Raw genomic sequence first — 26,638 nt, forward strand, 5'->3', positions numbered from 1 at the left:
TCTCCTTAAGAAAAAGGGAAAGCCCAGAAGAGGTTGAAATGCGAGGAAAGCTCTGAAACACAACTGGAGCCATTAGTCCATTCTTGGAGGGACCTGGGAAATACATGTCCCTGGAATGAAACCTTGTCCCGAACATCCCTGCTGGCCGGCTCTGGGACCCCAGGTCCACCTTGGGAGCCCTGGGTAGAGCTGTCCCCAGCAGCCAGGGATGAGTCTCACTAGGGGGCACTCTTCCATTACACTGGCCCTGCCCAAGCAGACACAGAAACCTGCCCCAGGCTCTTCTCTTCAAGGAACCCTGCAGACCCTGGGGCCTCCTCACATTCCCTGCGGCCTCTGGCCAAGAGCAGAGGTTCTTTCCAGCAGCAGTGAGCATCCACCAAATCGGTACCCACTCAGTACAGAGTAGCTTTGCAGAAAAGACCGGTGTCTGGGGTTACGTTGATATTTCAAAACGATCTTCCCTCCTTTACTGCCTCAAATATGCCAGTTCTGAGATCTCCATCCCCATCACCTTCCCCAGCCTGAGGGCTGCTCAGATAAGAATAAATTGAAAAGTGGACTCCTGCAGTTTCCCCGTTTATTCACAATATACACCGGACACACCTGTCTGCAGGGCTGGGCCAGTGGAAATTCTGGGCAGTTATAGACCCCAGAGCAGGGAGGGGAAATGGGAGCAGTGTTCAGAGATCCTGCCCCAGGGGGACTTCACTGCCCACAGGAATCATCCCAGCCTTGGGCCTGCAGAAGCATCAGAAGCCAAGGGGCACGGATGGAGGCCAGGGGTTTGAGGGGTGTGTGCAGTTTGGAAAGTTAGGACTCCTTCATTTTTTAGGATAACATCCTCTTACCTCAACCATTGTGGGGCCTAATTTCCAAAATGCTCCAACTCTGGAGGAATTAATCCCCCGAAAGACATAGACCCTGTGAAACAGCCAGTGCCTGATGGAGATTCGGGCCTGATGCCTGGAATAGAAGGAGAGGTGGTGGTGGAAGGAGAGACTTAGGGGGAAACCTGGGGTGGGGGAGGGCCGAGAAGGGGGCAGAAAGTGGGCCATGGGGACTTGCAAAAGGACAAAGAGAAGAAGGCCCCCAGCTTGACTCTTGGAAGTGGAGATGGGAACTTCCATCCCAACGTCCAGGTTCTTCCTGTGAATTTGCTCCCTGCTCCAGATTCTGGTGGGCAGCCTGTGTCCCATAACCTGTCAAAGGAAGTGTCCAGGGGAAGCTGGAAGGGAGGATTTCACAACTAGCAGAGTCTTCCTTTGATGCTGCCCCCTGGGCCCTGGAGCCCCTCCTTCGCCTATCAACCATTTGGGAAGTAAGGGGACCATTCCCTTCCCAGCTCCATGGGGGACCTGGGCTGCTAGAGTCTAGCTTAGAACTCGCCTTTATTTTTCCTGTTGGGTGCAGTGGGGAACAGTGGCAGGGTCAGACTGAGGCCACGTCACAGGCGCAGACCCAGACCGGAGCCCAGGCCCAGGCTAAGCAGGGATGAGGGTGTGGGTGCCTGGATCCCTTGCTAAGCCACGTACAGGCCTATGAGGCAGCCACACCCCTGGGAGCTGCACCCTCCTGAGCAGAGGCATCAAGCCTGGCTTACTCTGAGAACTGGGTCACCACTGCATCTTTCCTGGGCAGGATTCCAGGTCCAGCCAGCCACACTCTCACCTGGGAAGAATCATTACCTGCAGGGAGAGGGGGCTAAGGGAGAGGGAGGCAGTGTGGACAGAGACGGACAAAGCTGGGAAGTAGAAAGCACTGGCTTACTAGGCGAGCCTCTCTTCCCCTGCTGTGTGTGTGTGTGTGTGTGTGTGTGTGTGTGTGTGTGTTAGCCAGCTGGCCAGCCCAGCGCCCACCTGTGCACACCTGCCTCTGGCACATCTGAGCTGTGATGACCCTCTTATCCAACCACCCTGCAGAGCCAGGCGGGTTCCACTGAGGCCCCTGGCCCTGCCCTGCCCTGCCTGCCTGGGAGGCCCTGCCCTCCATCCTTGCAGAGAGAAGGGAAAAAGAAGAAAAACGTGTGTAAATTTCCCATCCAGGTTTCAGGATCTCTCTCCCGCTTCTGTCTCGGGAACACAGAGGTACACAATCAGGGGGTCCCTTTTAGGGCTGCAGCAGGCCTGCCCAATCCAAGATGTACCTCCTGACTCCAGCCACCTTGAGCTGGCCCCTTTCTGCAACCATCTCAAGGATGTTTGCCCAGCATTTTGTCCAGTGTCACCACAAATGCCCCTGAAACACAGAGCTGTACCATGCGACCTTTTCCCTGATTTTGCAACCGGAGTGCACATGCCCACACCCACTCTCACACTTCCACCAAGTGTTCCCAAGAAGAATGTTGTCCACAGGGTAAGAGGCCACCTGGGTACCTCTTCTCTGTTTCTTTTTATTTCTAAAATTCCTACCTATTGTATCTAGTCGGGACAGCGGCATCTTGGCCATAGCTCCTCTTGGTAAGGTGGTCCTTGGATGACCAAATATCCCCTAACTTGACACAAATGACTTATTTTCTCATTTGTCTTAGCCAATCACTTCAGGAATACCTTGAAGATACTGCAGGTTCAATTCCAGACCACCACAATAAAGTGAATATTGCAATAAAGTCACACAAATTTTTTGGTTTCCCAGGGCATATAAAAATTATGTTTCCAGTATACTGCAGTCTATTAAGCGTGCAATAGCATTATGTCTAAAATAACAATGTACGCACCTTAATTAAAAAATACTCTATTGCTCATCATCTGAGCCTTCAGCAAGTCATAATCTTTGTGAAATAGTAACATCAAAAATCACACATTTCCATAACAAATATAATAAAAATGAAAAAAAATTGAAATATTGCTAGAATTACCAAAACGTGACACAGAGACAGAAAGTGCTCAAATGCGGCTGGAAAAATGGTGTTGATTGATAGACTTGCTCAATGAAAGGTTACCACAAACCTTCAATCTGTGAAAAATGCAGTATCTGTGAAGTGCAGTAAAGCATAGCACACTGAAACGAGGTACTCCTGTGTTTGAAACACAATATTTGGCTTCCAAGTAAATCACACACACATACACACATTTTGGGGGAGGGTTTTATTAAAAATTAACAATGTCCCTGGCTAGTAAACAGCTCTTTGAACTTACCAAGTTTTCTTGTCCCAGTCCCTTCCAGTGAATCTCGCAATTGCAAACTCCACCGTGAGGGGAGGTGGAGAGGACCCAGTCAGGGCTGGAAGTCAGCCCTCATTCTCAGGATGGACAGGGGCCTGGGCCTCACACATGGAGGTGTTGAGAGGCCCAGTGTGGTGAGAGCCCAGGAGGATCTGTCAGAGCAGGCTTTCAGAAAGGGGGGTTTCCACCGGCACAGATGGACCAGCCTAGTGCAAAGGCTGGGGAGGAAGGGTCCCAGGGGCAGAGGCCAGAATTCCATCCAGAGGGGGAACAGCAGAAGCAGCAGAAGTGGACACAAGGGAGGGCTCCTGGCTGGCAGGGTTGTGGATGGAAATGAAGAAACCAGAACAGAGAGAGGGCAGATGAAGAGAGGAGGGCTCCCAGGGCCTTCCCTGTCCACCTAGGGAACCTGGATTCTGGTGGCTGCGGAAAAGTTCTGGGAATGAGAACCTGCAGCCCGCTGGCTACCTGGCTTCATCACTCTCTGTGTGACCCCTCATTTATAAAACACGGGTGATAACAGAAATCCCTGGGAGGATAACTGGAAGGGCTGGATGGGATGACCAGGCCCAGGAAGCACGGTGCGCGCTTTCCGTAAAGGGCTGCTCCTTACTAACTTCTTTGGGAAGAACTGGACAAAGCCCCTGGCGGCGGGTGATTCAGCTAGTTAAGTGGATCAAATTAACCAGGTTTTTCAACCCAGATTCACCCTTCCTGTAGAGACAGATCCGAAAAGAGCTGGCGAAGGTGTTTGTAAACAAGAAAAGTGCAATTCGAAGGTTGCCGCCGGCGACAACAAGCGAGGCTTAGGGCTGGAAGCAAGAGTCATCTCTTCCCTGGGGGCAAGGTTCAGCCGCGCAGATAGGGACATCTTTGCAGTCCTCCCTCCGCGTACACAACACACACACACACACACACACACACACACTCACACTCACACCCCCAAGCCCCCTCACCCCCAACCACGTCCCGAAGCAACACCCAGAGTCCCTCGGGGGCATGCGATGTATAGCCCTCTGTGTCGTCCGGCCAATGGAGCTGGAGGAGAGAGGAAGGCAGGGACGTGGTTGCAGGAGGTCAGGGGCCAAGTTGGACTCAGTCCCCAGCAGCTCCGAAGGCAGAGCAGGGGGTGCAGGCCGGGAAGGGTCGCCGCGAGTCCAGGAGGCCGCGGCCTCCGGGTCCTCAGCGCCGCCTCCCCGGAGGAAGGCGGGGGCGGGGAGGAGGGGGTGGGAGGAGGCGGAGGGCGGAGGAGGGCGGCGCGCTGCGAGGTTATTTGTGGTTCGCTTTGATCCCGAGGGGGAACCTGAAACTCTCACATTCCTGGCATAGCAGCCGCCTCCGGCGCTGGCCGACCCTGGGGCTGCGTGCTGGGGCCCAAGCGGCCAGAGCGTCGGCGCTACGGCCGAGAGCACACCTCAGCCGCCGCGCTGAGCCGAGCCGGGCCGGGCCGGGTCGTCGGGTCTGACAGCGCCGAGCACCCGCGGGCCGCTGCGGTAAGGAAGGCCTCTCGGCGCTTTGGGGAGCGCGCGGGGCCGCAGAGACTCGCCCCAGTCGAAGCCCGAGCCCCGCCGCAGCCTGGGCTTTTCCGGGAGCGGGAGCGGGAACGGAGCGGACCCAGCGTCCTCCAAGGCACAGCGCGCCTTTCCCGGCAGCCACGAAGCAGGGCAAGGACCGCTCCGCCCGGGGGTGTCTCTCGAAGGCGCGCGGGTCTGCTGGGGCTGGAGGAGGGGGGCAGCCTCTGGGGAGAACGTAGTGGGTGTTTGGGGTCGCGGGTCGGGAAGAGGGGATGCCAAGGGATGCGGATCTGGGCGGAAGGCGCCGCTTGGAGCTCAGTTTGCAGCGCCCTGGGGGCTGATTTGGTTAGGTAGGGGTTACAGGTGTCTTTGCCCCCCAACTAGCCCAAGAATTCCTCTTTGTCTTCCTTGGAAAATCCTCTCTTGAGCCGCGGTCTGGCTCTCACTTAGAAAGAATGCAGCTTGCCGTCCAGCCCGCTGACGTCAGCGCTGGAGCATTTGGAAAACAAAGAGGGCTCGGGAGGGAGGGAGGGAGGCGGCTCCACGACGCTTAAAGACCTCTCCGGACCACTGGCTACCGTCGTCCACCCAGCTCCCGGCGCAGCGGCGGCCACCGGGTGCTCGTAGTCAGCCAGGAGTCCGGGTAGGGCGGGATGAGGTGCGGTCTGACTAGAGACCCTCGCTTTGGTTCCTTAGGCGCGCGTGAGCCCAGGCAAAGGCCGGAGTTGCGTGCTTGCTTAGAAGAGGGTGTTTCAGAGACCTGGGCGCGCTAGTACAGCAGGGGTGCACGGCCCGGGTCGCGGGAGCAGATTTTAGTAACGGCTCAGCTGAAAGGATGTGCATCCAAGGGTCTTGACCGGGACAAACGCGGGATGAGAGGCGCGGGAGGTGTTCCCTGCACCCAGGCACACTGTTGGTGGGGAGAGGGCCTGGAATCTGTCCGGAAAGCTGCATTCTCCGGTCCTCCTCGGCTGCAGTCAGCCCAGACAGTGATTAACTTAGGAATGCCCCGTGGATGAAACGCTAGGGAGAATTGATTCCGGTTTGTTTTGCCTCGGGTAGCTCTAGAGTCTTGCATCTCCCGTCCTTGTGTGTTTGGGGCGGGGGGAATGAGGGGGTGCCAGGAAGGATGAATACAGAGTACCCTCCAGACGCATCTCCCTCTCCCCGGTTTTGGGCAGCTGGGAGGAGGGAGTGGAATGGCTGCTCTGCCAGTTGGCCAAGCCCTAACTTGAGCAGGGCACTGGGGCTAGTTTTGGGGCAGAGGAGGGGCTGCGTTCCTCCTACTGTCCTCCCGTGCACACAGGACCTCCGGAGGTGTGGGTTTTGTTTGGTCTTCCCTGAATCCCAGTTTGGAGGTCTGTCGTAGAGGAGGCTGTGGAAAGGAAGCTGGGTGAGGTGGGCAGCCTGCCAGGCCATGAGCCACTGGGAGCCCAGGCTCAGAAGGGAACACCTTCCGCAGGAGATATTATCTCCCTGCAGTTTAGGCTCAGAGCCCCCAGCCCCAGGTTCCTGCAGCCAAGAGCCTTCCCGCTCGCTCCCTTCCTTCTTCAGTCGGCTCAAGTGGTGTTACCAATGTCAAGATGCTGATGGCCCATCATCCCCTGCGTGCCTAGAGGGCCATCAGGGCACATCCAAGGAGCAAGTGTGTGTGTAGCTGGGGGTGGTAATCATAAAATCGAAGACATCGTGCCCCCTTTCTTTTTACCTGGAGCACTTACTGTCAGCGCACAGACTATGTGACTGGCCCACAAACCTTGATGGGTGGCACCTTTTTGCCTCATCTCACAAAACCATTGTCCTATTATAGTCTCTCTTTCATCCCTTATTCACCAATCCAGATGCATTTTTTCCTTCTTCCTGTTCACCTTGCAGAGTGACTGCCAAGGTCATCCCATGACAGGGAAGGCTCAGCAGAGTAAAGGGTGGTGAGTTAGCTGTGCCAAGGCCGGCGCTCAGGCATGCTTCATCCTAGACGGTCCTGGGGGCTGTTTGCCTAGGGCTTCTACCAGGCTGGAATCATTCTTTATCACCTGCCAATAAACTGGGGCCCTGTCCACCCCTGGACTGGAATGCTCAGTGGTTAGAGCTGAATTAGGCCTGCGCTAGAGTCGCTCATCAGGCTCTTTGATGGGAAGCTGACTGCAGGAGGCCAAGGTTCCTGGTGTCTAGGTTACTGGTGTTTTTCTCTAGGCACAGTAAGTCTCCATGAATATGATTATAATGGTGGTCCTTTGCCAGGGATTTACAGTACACGAGGAGCTCAACAGCCATTGCCTGTTTTAATTCTCAACTCCGTGAGGCTAGCATTATTCCTTCATATTTCCGATGGAGAAACTGAGGCTCAGAAGTTAAGTGACTTGCCTTAATCAGTAGATGGCAGCATTGGCAGTTGAACCCAGGCTTGTGTGCCCCTCCATAGCCTTGCTCTTTACCATCATGCCTTTGACCAGACAGTAATGGAAAGTCCCCCCCTTTCCCATGTGCTCCCACTGAGTGGTCTTCTTTCTCTCCTCCCAGGTGCTCTGGGGCCAGGTGCCGCTGGCCTTTGTCCAGGCGGTTGTGTGCAAGCCCAGGAAGCATGAGGACACTGGAGGACTCCTCGGGTACGGTCCTGCACCGCCTCATCCAGGAGCAGCTGCGCTATGGCAACCTGACCGAGACCCGCACGCTGCTGGCCATCCAGCAGCAGGCCCTACGGGGTGGGGCTGGGGCTGGGGGCACAGGGAGCCCCCAGGCCCCCCTGGAGATCGTGGCCCCCGAGGACAGTCAGGTGCTGCAGCAGGCCACAAGGCAGGAGCCCCAGGGCCAGGAGCACCAGGGCACCGAGACCCACCTGGCAGAGAACAGCCTCTACCGGCTGTGCCCACAGCCTGGCAAGGGCGAGGAGCTGCCCACCTATGAGGAGGCCAAAGCCCACTCGCAGTACTATGCGGCCCAGCAGGCGGGGCCCCAGCCACATATGGGGGACCGGGATCCCCGCGGGGCCCCGGGTGGCATTCGGAGGCAGGATGAGGCCCTGCGTGAGCTGAGGCACGGGCACGTGCGCTCCCTGAGCGAGCGGCTCCTGCAGCTGTCCCTGGAGAGGAACGGGGCCCGTACCCCCAGCCACATGAGCGCCTCCCACAGCTTCCCCCAGCTGGCCCGCAACCAGCAGGGACCCCTGCCCAGGGGCGCCCCTGCAGAGGGCCCGGAGCCCCGCGGACCTCCACCTCAGTACCCACACATCGTGCTAGCTCATGAGACCACCTCCGCTGTCACCGACCCGCGGTACCGCACCCGTGGCAGCCCGCACTTCCAGCATGCGGAAGTAAGGTAACTGCCCACCTCGGTCTTCAAGCTCTTGGCTTCCAGCGTAGTTCTCCCAGGGTGAAGAGCCTCCAGAATCCTGGCGAGCTCCAGAGGAAGGCCGATGATACCCTCTCCCTCCCAAGATGGGAGCTAATGCTGGAAGAAAAGAGGGATTTAGCCAGGGTCACATGAGAACTTAGCGGCATCCCTTGCTTTAATTTGGAGGTGGACACCATTGTCTAATTTTCTGTGGCAGTTGAGTAACTAGGGTTTTCAGAGGCTATGAATTACAGCAGGGGGTTAAAGGTTGGGTTTCAGAAAGAACTTGCAAAGACAAGGGTTGGGAATCATTGCCAAACTGTTTCCAAGTTAAGTGGGAAGAAGGTGGAACCTCCTTCTCTGGAGGTTTCTAAGAACAAGTGGACATGTTTGCTTTCTGTGATTACTGGGAGGCATTCCTAACTGTAGGCAGGAAGAAAGGACCAGATGGCCTCCTTAGGGACCTCTCCCCGCTCCTACACCGGGGCAGGAGCTGCCCTGTCCCTACCATTCATTTCCTTTCATGTTTTTCTGTGTGGTCCATGTGGGTGGAGCCTGGAGTGGGAGAGGATTCCTGGTCCAGGTGAGCCCCTTTCTGTGGAGGCTCCGGAGAGGCTGCTGCGGGGAGGGCTTAGTGTTTGATTCTCAGTGTGAAGGGAAGCCTTTAGAGGATGCGATTTGGCTTACCTTTTTAAAACGATTCCTCTGCTGCATGTAGAGAATGGATTCTAGAGGCTAGAATGGAAGCAGGGATGCCCGGGAGGGGCAGGAAGCCCAGATAGTTTGCAGAAATAGGGTTCCTAGAAATGAGGCTATCGCTTGGCTCCGCACCTTCTCCTGAGAAGCTGACACACGCCCTTTTCACACGCCCTGCATCTACCCCGCACAGGGGTCCAGGAAGCCCCACCAGAGGAGCCTGAAGGTTTGCAGACTCCCTCTTCCTCTGATTGCCCAAGGTCCAAGTCTGGTTCTCTTCGTGCCTGCTGAGTCCTCATTTAGTCACCCACTTTCCCACTGTGTGCCCTTTCCCGGGAAAGATGGCTTTCTTAGCTCTCGAGAAATGAGTGACGTGATAGCTTGGAATGAAGGGACCAGAAGATGGAGCCTGTGGGTTTTCGCCACCCTCCACCTCCCAGGCCCCCCCACCTTATCTTCTTTCTCAGGGCTCCGTCCTGGGAGAGTTTCGGAAGCTGAGTCGTGGTTTCTTCTCTTGGACCAGCCTTATTGAGCCCTGTCAGGAAAAGATAATATCGTGGAAAGGAAGTAGACTGTTTGCAGGAGAACAAAAAAAGAGGGAGGGGGAGGGGCGAACAAGGGGAAGGGAGAGCAAGTGTGAAGGAAAGGAGGCTGTATTCTTTCTTGGAGCCAAGTCATCCCCAAAGAATGCCATTTGTGTCTGCCTGGCCCAGGGCAGGGGGAGCAAGTTCAAGAAGCAACCCCAAGATGCCACATTTAGCAGCACAGGGAGAGTTTGCACATTCCAATGGGGACTCTCGGCCCCTACTGGAAGCTCTACCTTGGGCAGTAAGAGAAATACATCTGCCAGCCTCTCTTGGCTGCTTGCTTTGAGGCTTGCTTTCTGGGAACTGGGGGCAGGGACTGTTCTTATAGCCTAGGGTCATAAGAGGGGCAAGGGAGCCCGGATTCTGGAGGGGGAAGGATGAAGGGGAGGGATGAGGGGAAGGGCAGGCATAGGTGCTGAGGTGATGGACTCATGTGGGGCTTCCGGGACTTGGGAAAGTTCCTGGTGAAACTGAGGCCATCAGCTCTTTTACACTTAGAGCCACAAGGCCCCAGAAAGGCTCTGTGACCCCACAGGCCTCTTGCTTTTTGCTCCTTCCCTTGACATGGGGCCCTGAGGCTGACGTTATACCAGTAGGACACTGTCCCTAAACTCAGGCTATTGTCATAGTCCTGAGGCAACCACTATGCCCCAGAAAATCCACTGTTTGGGTCACATTTACTCTGAGCAGAGAGTAAGCTGCGGTCTCCACTAGGAGAGACGGAGGATGGGCCGTCATTGTGGGAACGCCCACTGCAGGCGCAGCACTCTGCCAGGCACATGTAGCCCTCACAAACCCCCTTGAGGCTGAGAACCTTACTTTCATGATTGAGCGGAGTCCTGCCGCACCATGGGCTTAAACACTGGAGCCGGAGTTTGAATGCCTATTTTGTCAGACTCTGGAGCCCAGACTCTACCCCTGACATCTGTCTCGCCGCTCTAACCTTAGCCGCAGTCTTCTAAAAATGTTTCTTCAAGGGGTGACGCGACCCAAAATAGGAGGGAGAAGAAGTGCGTGTGAGCGCAGGGCCTGACACCAGGGGCCGGAACAGACACCAAGTGGCCCAGGGGCCTGGAAGTTTGTGTGTTCAGTCATGATGGATGTGACCTCCACACTCAGAAAGAGCCTTCTATTGATGAGAAGGGTCAGGAGTGCACTTTTCAAGATCTCTTCTTTAAGCTCGGGTTGCTAGTACTGCTCAGGCTGATCCCCAGGGCCTCGGCCACAGTGAGGCTGGGCATGAAATAAGCATGCTCATGTTAATCCCCTCCAGCCCTGCTCCCCTGGCCCTTGAAGGTCTTGGGGACGCCATGTGGAAAGGCCTTCCCCACCAGTCGCTGCCTCACGCTGTGGGGAGGCTGTCTGCCCAAGAGGGCTGGCGCGACTCGGGGTGGTTTCTCGGTCTCTGAGCACCTACTCTTCTGTTCCCCAGGATCCTGCAGGCCCAGGTGCCCCCTGTGTTCCTCCAGCAGCGGCAGCAGTACCAGTACCTGCAGCAGCCCCAGGAGCACCCCCCGCCCCCATCCCCGGCTCCCCTCAGCCAGGGCCCGCTAGGCTCCCTCAGCCTACCAGGGTTGGAGGCCCCAGCAAGTACCCAGGCCTCCTCGGGCAGTGCCCACCTGGCCCAGATGGAGACTGTGCTGAGGGAGAATGCCAGGCTGCAGAGGGACAACGAGAGGCTGAAGAGGGAGCTGGAGAGCTCGGCGGAGAAGACCGGCCGCATCGAGAAGGTAGGCCCTGCTGGGGCCTCGGAGGGGCAGGGGGAAGAAGGGACCCCGACGGGGCTGGCCTGGCTGGGCTTCTCAGCCGTCCCTCAGTCCCCGCCCCCATCCCTCGTGCACCCTCCCTGGCTGACTCCAGACAGCTGGGGAGCAGCCGGCACAGCAGGCCTGGAGCATGAGCTGTTGCTGCCCAATGGTGATTAGAAAGAGCCCATTCACGGCTCCCTCACACTCGCACCCTTCCCCTGCACACACCCCCTCCCGTGGACACCTCCCACAGAGAGCCCTTTGTATCCCCCACACAACAGCAAGTCTGTTCCAGGCCAGCCCTGGCCACAGAGGAAGCCCCTCCTCTTGGAAAAAACGAGCGACTTATTGGAATCACAGGCCAGCGAGGAGCACGTGTGGAACCTGCCAGCCGCCAAGTGGGAGGGGCAGCCAGGGCCAGGCTGGCCCTCTGGGGTGGATGGCGGTGGCTGGAGAGGCAAATCCTCCAAGCAGAGGCGGCTCAGGCTGGGGTCTGGTGCTCCCTTCTTAGTGAAGGGTTACCAGCTGTGCGCTCAGCCTTAGCAGGTGGACTCAGGCCTCCCGAGGCCATCCTGTGGTGTCCAAGATAAGTCCACCCTCTGGACCGTGGTTGGAGTCTGAGTGCCCACTCCTGGGCCCATTGTGCTCAGATTTCTCAGTAGAAGCCAGACAAAAGGAAGATGCTTCTTTCTGGACAGTGGGCCCCAGAAAGCTGCGCTTAGTCACGCTGCAGGCAGCCACTTCCAGAGATCCTGGCCTTGGGTTTGCTCAGGACCTTGGGACAGTTGAAGGGACCCTCGCTTGCCTGTTCCAGCAGTCTGGTCCACCTCTAGAGGCTACAGGCTGCAGCCCATCCCACCAGAACTAGGTGGATTTTTTTGCTGTGGCTTTTGATCCTCTCCTCTCTCACCCTTTCTGATGGAGAATAGCAGATCAGCCGGGGTCTGTGGAGGGGACCTTGATGCCACTCCCTCCCTGGGAGCTATCCCCTTCCTTCAGCTCTGCTGTCTGCCTCTTGCAGCTGGAGAGCGAAATCCAGCGGCTCTCTGAGGCCCACGAGAGCCTGACGAGGGCCTCTTCCAAGCGGGAGGCCCTGGAGAAGACTATGCGGAACAAGATGGACAGTGAGATGAGGCGGCTGCAGGACTTCAACCGGGATCTGAGAGGTGAGGACGGCTTACCCAGGTGGAGGGGTGGGGAGTACCTGCGGACAGCTTGATCCCACTGTTCTAGGGAATAATTCAGAATCTGTTCTCTGCAATAATAGTATAAATCGACTCAAAGGAGACTAGGCTGAGACTCCTTGGGGAGTCTTGTCTCTGTGTTCTAGACCTTAGGGCTCCTCATGGACCTCCCACCCATGTGGCCCAGGATGACCTGGAGCTTCCCTATGAGCCCACCCCCAACTTGGAGAATGCAGCCCGACAGATAGGACCGAGGGGACACCCCAGCAGGCAACTTCACCTGTATTCAAACATTTTTCCTTAAAACCTCTTTTCTTTATTTGAAACAGAGAGATTGGAATCTGCAAACCGGCGCCTGGCAAGCAAGACACAGGAAGCGCAGGCAGGCAGTCAGGACATGGTGGCCAAGTTGCTGGCTCAAAGTGAGTAGGGGTCCCACTCAGGAGCCTGGCCAGAGGTGTGGCCAGGACAGCCCCTCAGCACAGGGAGGATCGGCCTCCTCTATCAAAGCAGTGCTTGGAGCTTGGGTTTACTGAATGTCTACTACGCACCCAGCAGTGGACTAGACCTGGGGGAGGGGTAGTTTCTGAAGATGAAAAAGATCTGGTTCTCTGTGTATTGGGGAAATCAGTGGATCCAGAGGGATAGCTGGGGAGCTGTGGTTTGCTGAGCTGTGGTGCTGACCATCGGTTCGGTGTCCTTCAGAAGCATGGGGGAGGCCAGAGAGCCTTGGAGACAGGTGGGATGAGAGAGAAGGAAGAGTCTGAGTCTCCCAGGGGGTGCCCAGGGGGAATGCGGGAAGCTGGGGAGCATGGTGAGGCTGGGCCATAACAGGTGGAGGCACCAGCCAAAAATGGGGCGTAACCAACAGGGCAGCCCAAAGAAGGGGCTCAGGAGGATCCCCTAAAGAGGGTGGTCAGAGGCTTCTTGAAGAACAGATGAGTTCATTGTTGACTCATCCATTCAGTCACTTATTTGTTCACTAGCACAGCTGTGCTGAGCCCCTGGCCGGCGTGGAGCACAGCAGGAACAGGTCAGGAAGGTGCCAGGGCAGGGAGGTCAAGAGAGGCAGTGAGCTTGAGGAAGGAGCAGGGTCTTCCCACCCCGGATTTCAGGCAACAAGGGTGGCCTGGCCCCGGAGGCGAGATGAGGAGAGGTCCCCAGCAGCCTGAGAGAAGGGCTCTGTGGGGTAGCAGGGTGGGGAGCAGGCCACAGGTGAAGAAGCAGCAGGATAGCTCAAGTGGAGGTTCAAGCAGGGAGTTTGGGGGAAGAGGGAGGACAAAGGGAGCCCCGAGCTCAGCAGTAGGAAGAAGCTGCAGCAGTCAGAAGAGACAGAGAGGCAGTTATTTATTAAAATCCTCCTGTATGCTCTTACTACGCGCTATAGTGGTGTTAGGGTGTTTGCAAAGGAGTGGAGTGGGGGCGGCTGGTGGCCGGGCGAGGGTGGCTTCGAGGAAGGAGGAACCCATTCAGAAAGCCTGCTGTGCTGAAGCTGGATACTTAGGGGGTGTCCAGAAGTGGAGGGGCAGCTTGAGGGCTGAGCTGTGCTGGCAGCACCTCCCTCCTCAAGGAGGGCTCGGCCCTGGACAGGGCCGACAGGAGCCCAGCACTGAAGGGCTGGGGGGTGGGGGTGGGCAGGGGGCAGGCGGGGCTGTACTGGCGGGAGGCGATGACTTAGGGTCTCTGGGAGGTGGGGAGGGGACGGCCCCGGGGGTCCCGTTTGGAGTCTGGGGAGGGCGGGTTTCTGGAAGGGGGTAGAATGGGGCGCCCTGTAGTAGAGGGCCGACTTTGGGGGCCGGGCTCTGCCAAAGAAAGGAAGTCACCGGCGGGTTTCTGGGAGCGGGCAGGGGAGGGGCGAAGGGGGAGGCCGGCCTGGAGGCGTTTCCGCTCCCCGGGGAGCGAGCGCCAGGCTGTTCTTGGCTCCGGGCTGGAGCCATTAATCTGGCAGCGGCGGGTGACCTGGATGCCAGGCATTCCTGAGCCCGGGCTGTTCCGCTGCGCCCCGCCCCGCCGCCGCCGCCGCTGCTCCCTCCCGCGCCCCGCCCGCCCGCACTGCGGGAGGAGGGAGGACACTGGGACAAAGGGACTGGGACGTGCCGGTGGGGCCTCGCTTTCCCAGGGGGAAAGGCCTTCTGCTCCCTCCACTGCTCGCTCGCCCTTGGCCCCTCGCCCTGTCTCCCTGATTCGCGGCCACCCCGCCTGGGAGCGCCCCCGCCCCCTGCCCGCCAGACAGGCCCAGGGTTTTATCCTGGTGGCTGGGGATGGCCAAGGGCTCAGGCTTCCCAGCCCCTGCCGGGGCCTTAGAGGTGTGGGAGGTGGCAGGAAACTTCTGGAAGCCAAAGGCTGGGTCCTGGGGATCCTCCCCAAGGGCTGACGGAAGCCATGCAGCCCTTCCTTGCTCCCAATAGCCATGGGGAAACCAGAATTCTCAGGGAAGATGCCTCTGGTTGATCTCATCTTTTTTCTGGAGTCAGTCAACACTAGTAGGGAAGTGTGGCCCCTATCGCCAGTGCCATCTGCTTTTCCTACTAGGCAAGCTATACAGACCTCCAGCTCAGGTCAGACCCTGTCCTCCCTGGGGATCTGGCCTTGAGTCCTGAGGCCTGGTTCTCCCAGCCCTGTCCCCCTTGGGCAGTTTCTTCCCACTGAGCCTCAGATTCTGAGGCTGTAAGATGGGGGCATCATAGACTGGGATGAGATGCAGGCCTCCTGCAAACTCTGTAAGCTGTTGGGCTCTGTGAAGCCTCCCAGGATGGGGTCACTACCTCCAGGTCCAAAGTCCCAGTCAGCACTCCCGCCTGCCCCCTCCACTCCATCAGGGGTCAGGCCAGCTTGGGATGAAAGGCTCAATTTCAGTGTTACTGAGCTCTGCCATCTTCTCCCTCCACCCCAAAGAATGAGGCCAGCCTGGACCCAGCCTTCTGAAATCCAGCGTGAACCAGAGCTGACCTGGGTCAGTCGCCTGTGTCCTCCCTCTCTGCCCCAGGGCCCTGAGTAAATGAATCCTCCCTTCTGCCTGCCAGGTCCCAAGCCTTCACTCGTCTGTTCCAGAGCTTGTACTTCCTATGTGATAGGTATAAAGATTAAAGATGGCTCAAAGATTAAAATTAATTAAAATTAAATAAAATGAAGAATTCGGCTCTTCCCTCACACTAGCCACGCTTCCAGTGCTCAGTAGCCCCGCATGCCTAGTGGCTACCGCACTGGCTGGCACGGTGTAGGACCAGCCCGTTACGACAGGAAACTCCACCGTGCTATGATAGTGCTGCCCTAGAGAGTGCCTTTGAGTCCACCAGGCAGGCCCCAGAGCCTCTGCCCTCCAGCAAGGCGGGCAGCCCACACACTCTGCGGGTAGGGGCGCCTGGGTCCACAGAGTGAGCCCTGGAGCCCACTTCGGCAGCCCTCTAGGTGTGAGGGCCTCACACCACAGCCAAGCAGCCTGATCCGTCAGAGGCAGGCTGACTTGGGTCCCCATCCTGGCAGCACCATTCACCTCCTATGTTTCCTCCCCTTTAAGTTGAGGGGTCACAAATCCTGCCTCAAGGGACTATTACTGGAGGCTTTGGTGGAATAAGATGTATAAGTGCCTGGCTCCTGGGGCAGCACACGGTGGTCCCTTCCCCTCTCCTTGATTCTTCCACTTGAATGATGACCACACGACAGTCCACCTGAGCCTCCGTTTTCTCATCTGCAAATGGACATCGTCACAGTTCCGACCGGTCCAGTCTCTAGTGTCACCGTGAGGCTCGAGGGGAACTGTGAATGTGTTTTGGAAATGGTGACACCTGGCACAAGTGGGCAGTGTTTGGGGCTCTCTCCTGGCAAGACCGTGTCCCAGCAGAGGAGCAGTGTAGCCCAGTGACTACTGCAAGGGCCCCGGCCTGGCGCGCTCATTTACTCATGACTTAACCTGAGCCTCAGTTTCCTGGCCCATGCAATGGGGTTACTAAGGGTACCTAACTCGTAGGTTGTGGGGAGGATAAGATGCAGTCATGCTGCTGCAGTGGTCAGCCCAGAGCCCAGTACGTGGGGGGTGCTCCGTGGGGCCAGCGAGGTGGCTGCCGTCACTGACCAGGCCCCCCCCTCCGTCCCTGCAGGCTACGAGCAGCAGCAGGAACAGGAGAAGCTGGAGCGGGAGGTGGCACTGCTGCGCGGAGCCATCGAGGACCAGCGGCGGCGGGCCGAGCTGCTGGAGCAGGCTCTGAGCAATGCCCAGGGCCGGGCGGCACGAGCCGAGGAGGAGCTGCGGAAGAAGCAGGCCTACGTGGAGAAGGTGGAACGGCTGCAGCAGGCCCTGGGGCAGCTGCAGGCTGCCTGCGAGAAGCGTGAGCAGCTGGAGCTACGGCTGCGGACGCGCCTGGAGCAGGAACTCAAGGCCCTGCGTGCGCAGCAGGTGAGCTGGGAAGACCCGCGGAGGTGGCAGAACTGGAGCAGCATCAGAGGAGGCCAGCTCTGAAGCCCCCGGGAGCCCCTGCTGAGATCCAGGCCGAGCCCCCTTGGAAAGCCAGGGTGATCTGTGCCGGCCTTGCTGAAGGCCCCTCCCAGCCACCAGTCTTAGCAGAGGCTTTGCCACGGGGCCATGTGCCGACCTTGGGGACTCAAGACTTGGGCCTCTGTCCTCAGCAGCAGCACAGGTTGGCACACTTGGTCTCTAGAGAAAGTCACTCAGGAGCATTGATGGAGGAGACTAGCCACCTCTTGTGTGTCTCCTCAGGATCCTGGGAGAAGATAGTCGCCCAGATGCTGAGTCTTTATCCTCACTTCGGACTATGTGAATAGCTCTTGTGTTTACAGACCAGATAGGGTTCTGTCTCCACTCCCAACCTTACCCTTCCCACAGAGATAGGGTGACCAGACCTCCTGGATTGCCCAGTTCTGTCCTAGTTTACACCAGTTGTCCCAGTGTCATTGAGTTGCACCCCTTTCCCGGATTGGAAGATAATTTATGTGGTCGCTATTGCAAAGGCAGACCTGATCTTCTCACACCCTTGGCCACAGGATTTGGGGCGGGGGTGCGGGGACCCACGCCTCCCCTTTGTCTCTGGGTGGAAGCGGGCTGCAAAGAGTGTACGGGGAGGCTGACCAAGCCCAAGGCTCGGTGAGAGTCCTCCTGTGGAGGCGAAGACCTGTGGCCGATGCACCCCAGCTGCCGCCCCTGACCACGGTGCTCCTCTCTCTGCAGAGGCAGGCAGGCAGCCCCGGTGGTGGCAGTAGCGGCGGTGGGTCCCCGGAGCTCAGTGCCCTGCGGCTGTCGGAGCAGCTACGAGAGAAGGAGGAGCAGGTCCTGGCACTGGAGGCCGACATGACCAAGTGGGAGCAGAAGTATTTGGAGGAACGTGCCATGAGGCAGTTTGCCATGGATGCGGCCGCCACGGCTGCCGCCCAGCGCGACACCACTCTCATCCGGCACTCCCCCCAGCCCTCGCCCAGCAGCAGCTTCAACGAGGGCCTGCTCACCGGCGGCCACAGGCATCAGGAGATGGAAAGCAGGTTGGGCATTACAGGCCGGGCACCTGGGTGGGGGTAGGGGGGTGGCGATGTCAAGTCCCTGCCCATCCTTAATCCGTGATAAACACCCCTCGCCCCACCTGGCCTAACAATCCCTCCTACTTCTGAGCTGACCCCCGTGCTTTTGGCATAGCTGGCATCATACACGTATTCTTTCCCAGAGGTACCAACCAAGTCCTTGGTCTGCCCAGGAGACCCCACTGTTGGATGCCATCCAAGGCTCTGGGACTCTATCCCCTCCCCCTCCCCCATGTAAATCAGAGAGTAAGACTTTCCTACTGAGTCCACACCATGTACCACCCCCAGAAGGAATGTGGCCGAGGCCCCTGGCCTGGGGGTAGCTAGTATTTTCTCTCCAAAAACAATCTCAGAGGCCCCACAAGATTTCCATTTAACCTATACCTGGCTCAAAAGCACAAGCACGTTGACTGAGCCCATTTGGTCAACAGCCCTGGGGGTGGTCCTCCAGGACGGGGGTTGTACCATTGCTGTCATTGGATGAACCCAGGACCTGCCCCTTGATGACCTGCCTTTGCTGGTGTGAGAAGGGCCCAGCACTTCTCGCATGGGCAATTTTCAGAGCATCCAGTTCCAGAGCTGTGATGGCATTTCTGAAGGCCCCCTCCTGCCCCTGCTGCAAGGCCAGGAGAGCCCAGCCTGGTTGTAGGAAAGGCTTTCCCTCCAACGTCTACAAGGCGAGAAGGATGGGGGCTGTTGGATCTGTAGGTCTGAAGATGCAAGCATGACCTCTCACCCCTCAGGTTAAAGGTGCTCCACGCCCAGATCCTGGAGAAGGATGCGGTGATCAAGGTCCTTCAGCAGCGCTCCAGGAAGGATCCTGGCAAGGCCACCCAGGGCTCCCTGAGGCCTGCCAAGTCGGTGCCATCTGTCTTCGTGGCTGCAGCAGCAGGGGCCCAGGGCTGGCAAGGGCTCTCCTCCAGCGAGCGGCAGGTGGATGCCCCTGCCCGGCTGGCTGCAGGTGAGAGGAGGCGGGTAAGCGGCAGAGGCAGAGGCAGGGGCTAGGGTGTCCTCAGGCCTTTCCTCTCAGAACTGAGGCTCAGAGGAGCCAGGGCATCCCAGCCCCTTACCCAGGGAAGCTGGCTTATACTCTGGCTCCAGTGATCCTGCAGCCCACAGCTGTCCCCCTGGTGTGAAGAGGCAGGCTGTAGCCCCCATATCTGGAAATTCCACCACCCTGGCCCCAGCCACTTACCATCTAAGTAAAAATAGAGCTCCCTGTACAGATGTACCTTCTGGGCCAGCCCTTCCACTCCCCCTTCTAAGCAGATGCCACAGAAATCTGAGAGTCCCTACTGGTTTTAAGATTTAATCTACACCCCTTTAAGAAAGGCTCTTCTACTCGAAGTTTTTGGAACCCAATCCAACCTGATAGTTATTCCCATTTGGAAACAGGAGCGTTTAGTTGTAATCGAAGTTCTTGCAAATCAAGAGCAATTCGCATCCCTAATAGGTACAGTTAAGTAGGGGTGTTCTTCCTGGGGGTTCCACCTTATGGACAAGGCAATAACTGTGAACCTCCTGCCTTTCCAGCAGACAGGGCCCCGGCGGAGGAGCCAGTGGCCGAGGCTCCCCTAGCTGCCCATGCCAAACATGGGAGCAGGGATGGGAGCACCCAGACTGACAGCCCCCCAGACAGCGCCGCCGCCTGCCTGGGCCTGGAGCCCGACGGCCTTCTGGGGTGCAGCAGTGGCCAGAGGACAGCCTTGCTGGGTAAGTCCCCTTCCCCCCAACCCCCCGACTTCTCTGCGGGGCTGAGGGCATGTTGGGGTGTGAATTGGGGCCCCTGACCCTTTATTCCCAGGCCTGGCCCCACTCACTGCCCACACTCCACAGGGAGCCCTGCACAGGGACGGGTGAGCAGGGTGTGAGGCCCACCACAGTACATATGAGAGCTGGTTGGATGCATGAATAGGGGAACTGAAAACCCTGATTACAGACAGATCCACCTGGGAGTCTCTTTATCTTCTCTTTGGAAGTCTTCTTTTATTGCCAGTCTAAATATCTAAGATAATGGAGCTTGGTGAGTTACCCTTCCACTCAAGTTAGGAGACTTTGTTTAAAAAGAATCCGGGAAGGAGAAATTTGAGAAGATGCCATTACTGTGTTTGCTCCCTTTCACATTAGCCTTTGCATATTTGCCTGGCCTCACCATCTCAGAAAACCACAGGCATGAAAAGAATGCGGCAGCCTCCCTCCCTTGGGGCTCTCCACCCTCCCTCCAAGCCCTCCGACCAGTTCCAAGTTGTAAACAACTGTGTCTTCCACTCTGGAGGCTGGTGGTCTGGACCGAGAGCCCAGAGGGAGCAGAGCTTTGTGCTTAGGTTGGCCAAGTTATGGCGACCTGGGCAGCTGAGTTGGGAAAAGTTGGTGAAGATAGATCCTATCTTTCAAACGTGGTAGGATTTAAAAGAGCAATGTGGTAATGCTCGTTGGCATGTGCCTGTGTTCTTATCTCTCCAGATTCTGTTGCTACATCCAGAGTCCAGGACTTGTCGGACATGGTGGAGATACTGATCTGAAGGATGTGGTGCCTTGGGGACTCCGAACCACTCCCTGCTCTCCTCTGCCCTCTGCCACGTGGCCATTCCAGCAGCCCCTCCAGAGGCTGCTTCACCCTCCCCCAGCCCAGCACTCATTCCCATTGACCATCTGGTCCCAGGAGCTGAGGAAGGATGCTGCAGAGGAGAAGGGGAGCTGTGAGCCGGCCCCCAGAAGACTCTGCTCCTTAGCCCCACATTCCTCCTGGGCCCACGTGGAATGAGGACTGGACCTTAACCTGCTTGCAGCCCAAGGCTTGCTGCCAGGGTAGCAACCGAAAGCTCAGAAGGGAGTAGCCCCTTCTGCACCCCCAGTGGACACTCGGGCAGAGGGGGACAGGATATGTTGATTTGGGGGCTGATTGCCAAGGATGGCTGCCCGTGGACGCCAGGTGGGCTGGTTTACTAGTCAGGCCTGGCTCAGTGTGGTCCCTCCAACCTCCTCAGCCCCTCACCGCCTCCTTGGGCTCACCCACACTTGCATCTGGTGGGGCCCGTTGAGGCCACAGCCTCACCCCTTCACTTGGAAAGGACTGGGATGCGCTGTGCGGTTTGTATATAATTCCCTTCCTTGTGGAACAGAAGACTGAAGCGGGCTGCTTCAGATTTGTCCCCTCGTTCTGTGCTCCCATCTCTGCTGTCACGGTTCCGCCCAGTTATCTCCCCTTCTCAAGCCCTTGGCCCGTGATCCAGTTGATCCACGGGATATTGGCTGTCTTTTTCCCCATCTTGAACCCTTTTTGAAATGCCCACGTGACCCTCCCCCCCACCACCATCACCAGCCTCTTGAAATGGCTCCACAGCTCCTGTCCTTGGGACATCCTGTCAGTTTGGTTATGAGCCCTGAGCCAGGTGAAGTGAGCCACCACACAAGTCTGCTGTGGTGGGGTTCCCAGCACCAGTTCTCCCAAAGGAAACTTGTTCTCATCAGGGTCTCTGTCCACCCACCCTGGAGGGATTGGGAGACGTGACTCAGATAGTCCTCTGAATGGAGCCCCCGTTACAGCATGGCGCCGTGAGGCTGGCTCCTCGAGCCACCTGTGCCCAGCGCCCTGAAGCAGGGCCGGCGCTTGAGAACTGGAGTGAAGCATCCAATGGCAGCCTGCCAGTGGCCGTGACTTTGACTTCTGGTCTTAAAGAGTCCCCCAGCTCAGCCCCAGGAGCGATTGGTGGGTTTTAGCAGTTTGTCTTGACTGTTTTTAGTTCTCCTTGAATCTTTGTTTTGTTTTTTTTTTTCCTTTACCGTTTTTAGGTTTTATATGTGTTATTTTATTCCCATGATTCCTCAAGTTTCCTTTTTAAACATTTGCATTTGCTGGACAATTGCATATTTTTTTAAATCTCCCTACCCCTCTTGAAAGCTGAAAAATGCATTTGGTTCATATGCATTGTTTACAAAGAAAAAAAGAAAAAAGAGAAAAAAAGGCAAAAAAATATTGTGGAAGAAAAAAAACAACTTAATATATTTTGGATTAATATTTGGTATTTCTTTTAAAGTATTTTTTTGTGCTGTGAACATTTTCTGCCAAAGACCATGATGTGTGTCTGTATGTTTAAGTTATCGTAAATATTTAAAATGTAAACATGGCTGTTTTGTTATGCCACCCTGTACCAGGATTGCTGCTGCATTCCACTGGGTATAACAGTATTTTAATAAAAAAAAAAAATTTAATTAAAAGCGGTGTCTTTGCACAGGTGAGAGACTACACTGAGAGGGAAAGGAGAGGGGGTAGGAACTTTGGGGGGGCCACCCGTGTCATAGTCCCCAACCACTCTCAGCACTGAGCTGGACCCCTACTCGTCCACACCATGCTCCTGTACGCCTTGGTTCTTAAACACTGACCAGGGCATGTCCATAAACCACCAGCTCAGGGTGACTGCCATTTCTCATACAAGAGGAGTGAAGGCTGGTTTCCATTTTCTGATTGTGGGAAACCTTTGGGCAAGGCTGGTCCCTCCTTATCTGCAAGGCTAGGAGGCTATACAGTGTAATTTCTTCTAGGATCCACAAGTCCTGGGAATTTGTGAGGCTGCATTAAGGGCAAGGTTGGAATGAGGATGTGGTTGGCTTTCCCCAGAGAACATTTCTCTCAGTCTGGGAGAGTCTGGCAGAGGGGCAGCCTCCCCAGGTAACTTTGTTCTAACTGACTTTGCCCACACGCTGTGGTTACTCCACAGTAGGAAGGGGTGTCCAAAGGTGGCTTTACCCTTCCCTCCCCCTGTCCAGCATGGAGTTCCTGTCTGGGACCATCCAAGAGACAGGGAGCCGTGCTGCCTGGAGCCCTGCAGAGGGTCTTCATGTGTGCGGCAGGATCTTGGGCTCTGCCTCCCTCCCTGGCTGTGGCCTCAGCACCCCTGCCCAAGTTCCAGGAAAGCATATCACTCCAAACCACAAAAGAGAAAACATCTCAATCTCAGGGGTCCTTGTATCAGAAACAAAGCCCCTGCTGCCATGAGCCAGTCAGCATACTGAGGTTCCCCGTCAGGAACAACCAGCCTCATCAGGCTGTCAGTCAGGAGCCAACCACCAGGCAGAGGGCGGCCAGACAGGCCCGTGATGGGAACGGTCACCTCCATGGCAGTGAGTGAGCCAAGTATTTTCAGGGCTGGTGTAGGGACTCAGCAGCCATGTTGATGAGTATCCGAGCAGGATCGTAGAGATCAGCTTCCCGAGCCGGCCGACCTGCCCACAAGAGATGGAGCCAGACAGGTGGAGGAACTGGGAACATGCAAGGACCTTCTAGCTACTTTGCGATAGCGATGGGCCCCAGATTCCCCGGCCAGCACAATGCACCCTGTGGCCACGCCTCCACCCCAGCCTCTCCAGGCCACCTCCCACCACGTGGGCAGCATCGATGCCCATCTTCCCAGGCCCCGGACTGTGACTTGCTATGTGGACTGTGGCTAGGTTGCCCTCCTCAGATACAGGCCTCGTCCTCGGAGGTGGCCCGAACAGTGAAGCTGCTGCGCCCATCTTCTTCCCTCGGCCACACCAGCCCACAGAGACATTCGCTAAGATGTGGTGTCCAGCCAAAACGACAGCACCTGTGGCAGGGCGCTCCAAAGAAGAGCCTGGCCACGAGGCTCCTGTTCACCTCCACCTGCCCCCAAGAGAGCCCTGGAGGGCAGCCCAGACCCGGTGCTGTAAGGCCTGACGAGGGCACCATCCCACCCCCAGGACCTGGGCCGGAGGCTTGCAAAGCATCTGTGCCTTTGGCAGGAGCCAGTCCATGAAGAGTCACTTTAATATTTCCTTGGCACAGGCCAGGGGGTAGAAGAAACCAGTGTGCACAGCACACACACGTGCATGTGCATTTGTGTATGTGTATGTGCACGTGTGTGCCTGAGTGTGCCCCACAGAGAAGGACTGGAGGGGCACCGATATCTTCTGGCTGGTGTCCTTGCCGGGTCACCACAGCGTCTAGCGACAGGGTCACCAGTGAGTATGAGGGGCCATGTCCTCTCAGAAAAGGGGTTGAGTAGGCTTCTCAGTGCCATTTGACGTGCAGTCTAACTAACAAAGCTCTGGGCTGGGGGCGTGCTGGGGGCTGGCCCTGGGGAGGGGAGTGTCTGCCCATGTACCCGGGAACCCGCGGTGAGGGGGCCTGGGCCACGAGAGGGCCAGTCCCTGGGTCCCACAGGTGGCTCTGCCGGGTGCTTGGAGGCCCAGTTCCTCTGTGAGGGACAGCTCTGCTCTGCCTGCCCTGCCCACACCCAGTGCCTCCGCTAACAGGGCTGGGAGTGCGGCTCAGGAGGGGGCCCCACTGCCCCAGAGGGCGGGAAGGCAACCAGTGGGCGCTGTCCCAGCCCTTTCCTCTCTCTCACCTCCAGGTTAATGGTTAACTCTTCCCCTGGCCCCAGCAGAGCAGGTACCAGGCTCAGAGGGTTTGGTGAAAAATGCCAAGATGCAGGCAGCAAAGTGGGGCCCAGTAGCCCAGGAGTGGCTGAAGCCCCTCCACGGGCCCCGGGAACCTGAGCTGGACAGGAACCTTGTGTGCAGTGCCACCGTCTTGTCTCCTAGCTCAGTGAGGACCCGGCCAGGACATAGTAGTCCCTGAACACTGGTCCCTGTGTGTGACCGATGCCTCAAGAAGCAGCCCAGAAGCCCCGGCACCAGGCAATGCCTTCATGGGCCCGCCACGTCTAGGTCCAAGCTGGGACCCAGCAACCCAGCTCCACAGCAACCCAGATCTCAGCCTTCTTTTTTTTTTTCTTTTTTTATTGAGATGTAATTCACATACCATAAAATCCACCCTTTTAAAGTGTACAGTTCAGGGTATTTTATATCACAGCATCCATTTTAAGCCGGCGGTCAACCATGGGTTAGCACCAAACGCCCCGCCAGTAGGCCATATGGACATAATTAGAAGTGCTATTCGATCTGGTGCATTCACACTTGTCGGCTCCTTCTTCTCAGGATGAAGCTTTGATCTTCCTAGAGCTGATGGTCTCCTTCTACTGGGCCTGCCTGACAGTTCCAGCACACCCACCCTGGGCCACAAAGAGGACACTGCCTGCTCTGAGCTGGAGCCCTCCGCCATCTGACCCTCAGGCTGCTGGGGCAGAAGTCCTGGTCTGAGATTCAGGCAAGAGGCCCACAAGCGCTGAGCCACCAGGCACCCACTGTCTGCTCAAGATTTTACAGAGTCAAGGGGTGGGTTCAGTTTTGTGGGACCTGAAGTTTATATCATTTGAGGGGTCCCCCTTGAAGAAGAAGAATGCAAAATGGCAAATACAAAAGGAGGTCTAGAGTCTTGGAAGGGGCTTGTTTAAAGGAGCGCCTTAAGGTATAAGCTTCATTAACCTCTCAGTCAGTCTGCATCTGGGCTTCCGACATCAAGTGTCCAAACGAACGGTGCCCTGGGAGGCACCATGATTCAATTTGGGCTCATCCTTGTTTCTCTCCGATGAGACTTGGAGCTGGGGATCAAGGAAGCTGCAGTTACTCCAACCCAGGACACAAGGAGTGGCTACTTCTGGGTACCCACCTGGGGTACCCAGCTCTTTCCCCTGGGGCAGAGGTGCCTACAACCAGGAGGCCTGGAGTCTGGTGGAGAGATGTCGCCGCAGAGCCCAGACAATAGGCCTTGCAGAGGACCAGACCCGTGGCTGGCCCATGTCCACCCCTGCTCTCACCCACCGAGCAAAACTCCAGCCCCCTAGCCAGAGTTTGGTGGGGCCATGGGGTTGGGGTGGGTGCGGGGACACACAGACATCTGACAGTCAGCTCCCCAGGTACCCTGGAGAGCCATGCCAACTTGATGGTGGCAGGGCCTGTCTGTCCGCTTTTGATTCTGAGCTGGCCAAATGTCACAAGCTGTTCTCAGATAAATGCCTCTTGAGAGTCCAAAGACTCCTACCTGCGGCCACATTCCAGGTGTGGCTGAGCAACAATGTGGACAGTTCCCTGCACTGCTTTGCCTCTTCTTGCATCAATTGGCCTTCTTTTCCAGCTCCAGGAGGCCCTGCCCCATTTCTCCTCTACAGCTTTTGCTTGCTCAACACAATGTGCTGTGGAAATCCTCACAGCGAGTTGCATCAGCGGCAAAAATACCAAAATCACAACCATGGAGTGATTAACTGAGGAAGCCACAGCCGAGGTTCACCCTGAAAACTACAGCAACCTTCTTTAATTTAAAATAAAGGGACTTCCCTTGGGACTTCCCTGGTGGCGCACTGGTTAAGAATCCACCTGCCAATGCAGTGGACACAGGTTCAATCCCTGGTCCAGGAAGATCCCACATGTCACGGAGCAACGAAGCCCGTGAGCCACAACTACTGAGCCTGCGCTTTAGAGCCTGTGCTCCTCAACTAGAGAAGCCACCGCAATGAGAAGTCCGTTCACGGCAACGAAGAGTAGCCACGGCTCACCGCAACTAGAGAAAGCCAGCGTGCAGCAACGAATACCCAACACAGCCAAGAGAGAAAGAGAGAGAGAAAGAAAAGAAGGAGGTGATCATATAAATAAATAAATAAATGAAAAATAAAATAAAGAAAAACAGCCCTCCTTCCCAGAAGCTCTTCTCTAAGGCTTGGGTTCTCTGACTCAGCAAGACTGACTTCTCTTTACTCCATCCTATTTCTCTGTAAGTGACTGGGCTATCTCTTCATTCATTCATTCCTTCATTCATTTGTGTTACAGATGCTTATTGAGTGCCCACCATGTTCCCAGCACTGGGGCAGGCACTGAGGGTACAGTGATGAATAAGGCAAATTGTGTGTCCAAACACCTTTATGTTCCCACCATCTCTTTTACTGTTATACCCCATCCTGAGCCAAGCACAGGGGTGGTCAAAAGTGTTGACTAGGGCTTCCCTGGTGGCGCAGTGGTTGAGAGTCCGCGTGCCAA

The 26,638-nt window shown here is 56.7% G+C and overlaps 1 protein-coding gene across 5 annotated transcripts; it reads left to right on the forward strand.

The window, feature by feature from the left end:
• Positions 1-4,461: 4,461 nt before the first annotated feature.
• Positions 4,462-21,953, forward strand: AMOTL2 (angiomotin like 2). Of its 5 annotated transcripts, none has more exons than XM_030873444.2 (10): positions 4,462-4,657; positions 7,199-7,993; positions 10,724-11,021; positions 12,061-12,205; positions 12,553-12,645; positions 16,321-16,616; positions 17,406-17,713; positions 18,493-18,710; positions 19,283-19,462; positions 20,213-21,953. In XM_030873444.2, the coding sequence occupies exons 2-10, from the start codon at positions 7,260-7,262 to the stop codon at positions 20,269-20,271; spliced, it is 2,331 nt and encodes a 776-aa protein (XP_030729304.2). In that variant the 5' UTR covers positions 4,462-4,657; positions 7,199-7,259; the 3' UTR covers positions 20,272-21,953. The 5 variants fall into 5 exon arrangements, with proteins under 5 accessions (XP_030729304.2, XP_030729305.2, XP_060154577.1 ...); XM_030873445.3 differs by having other exon boundaries at positions 4,578-4,657; positions 19,286-19,462; XM_060298594.1 differs by lacking the exon at positions 4,462-4,657 and adding an exon at positions 5,197-5,321.
• Positions 21,954-26,638: the final 4,685 nt, after the last annotated feature.

The sequence above is a fragment of the Globicephala melas genome, chromosome 4, assembly GCF_963455315.2.
Source record: "Globicephala melas chromosome 4, mGloMel1.2, whole genome shotgun sequence".
NCBI lineage: Eukaryota > Metazoa > Chordata > Mammalia > Artiodactyla > Delphinidae > Globicephala > Globicephala melas.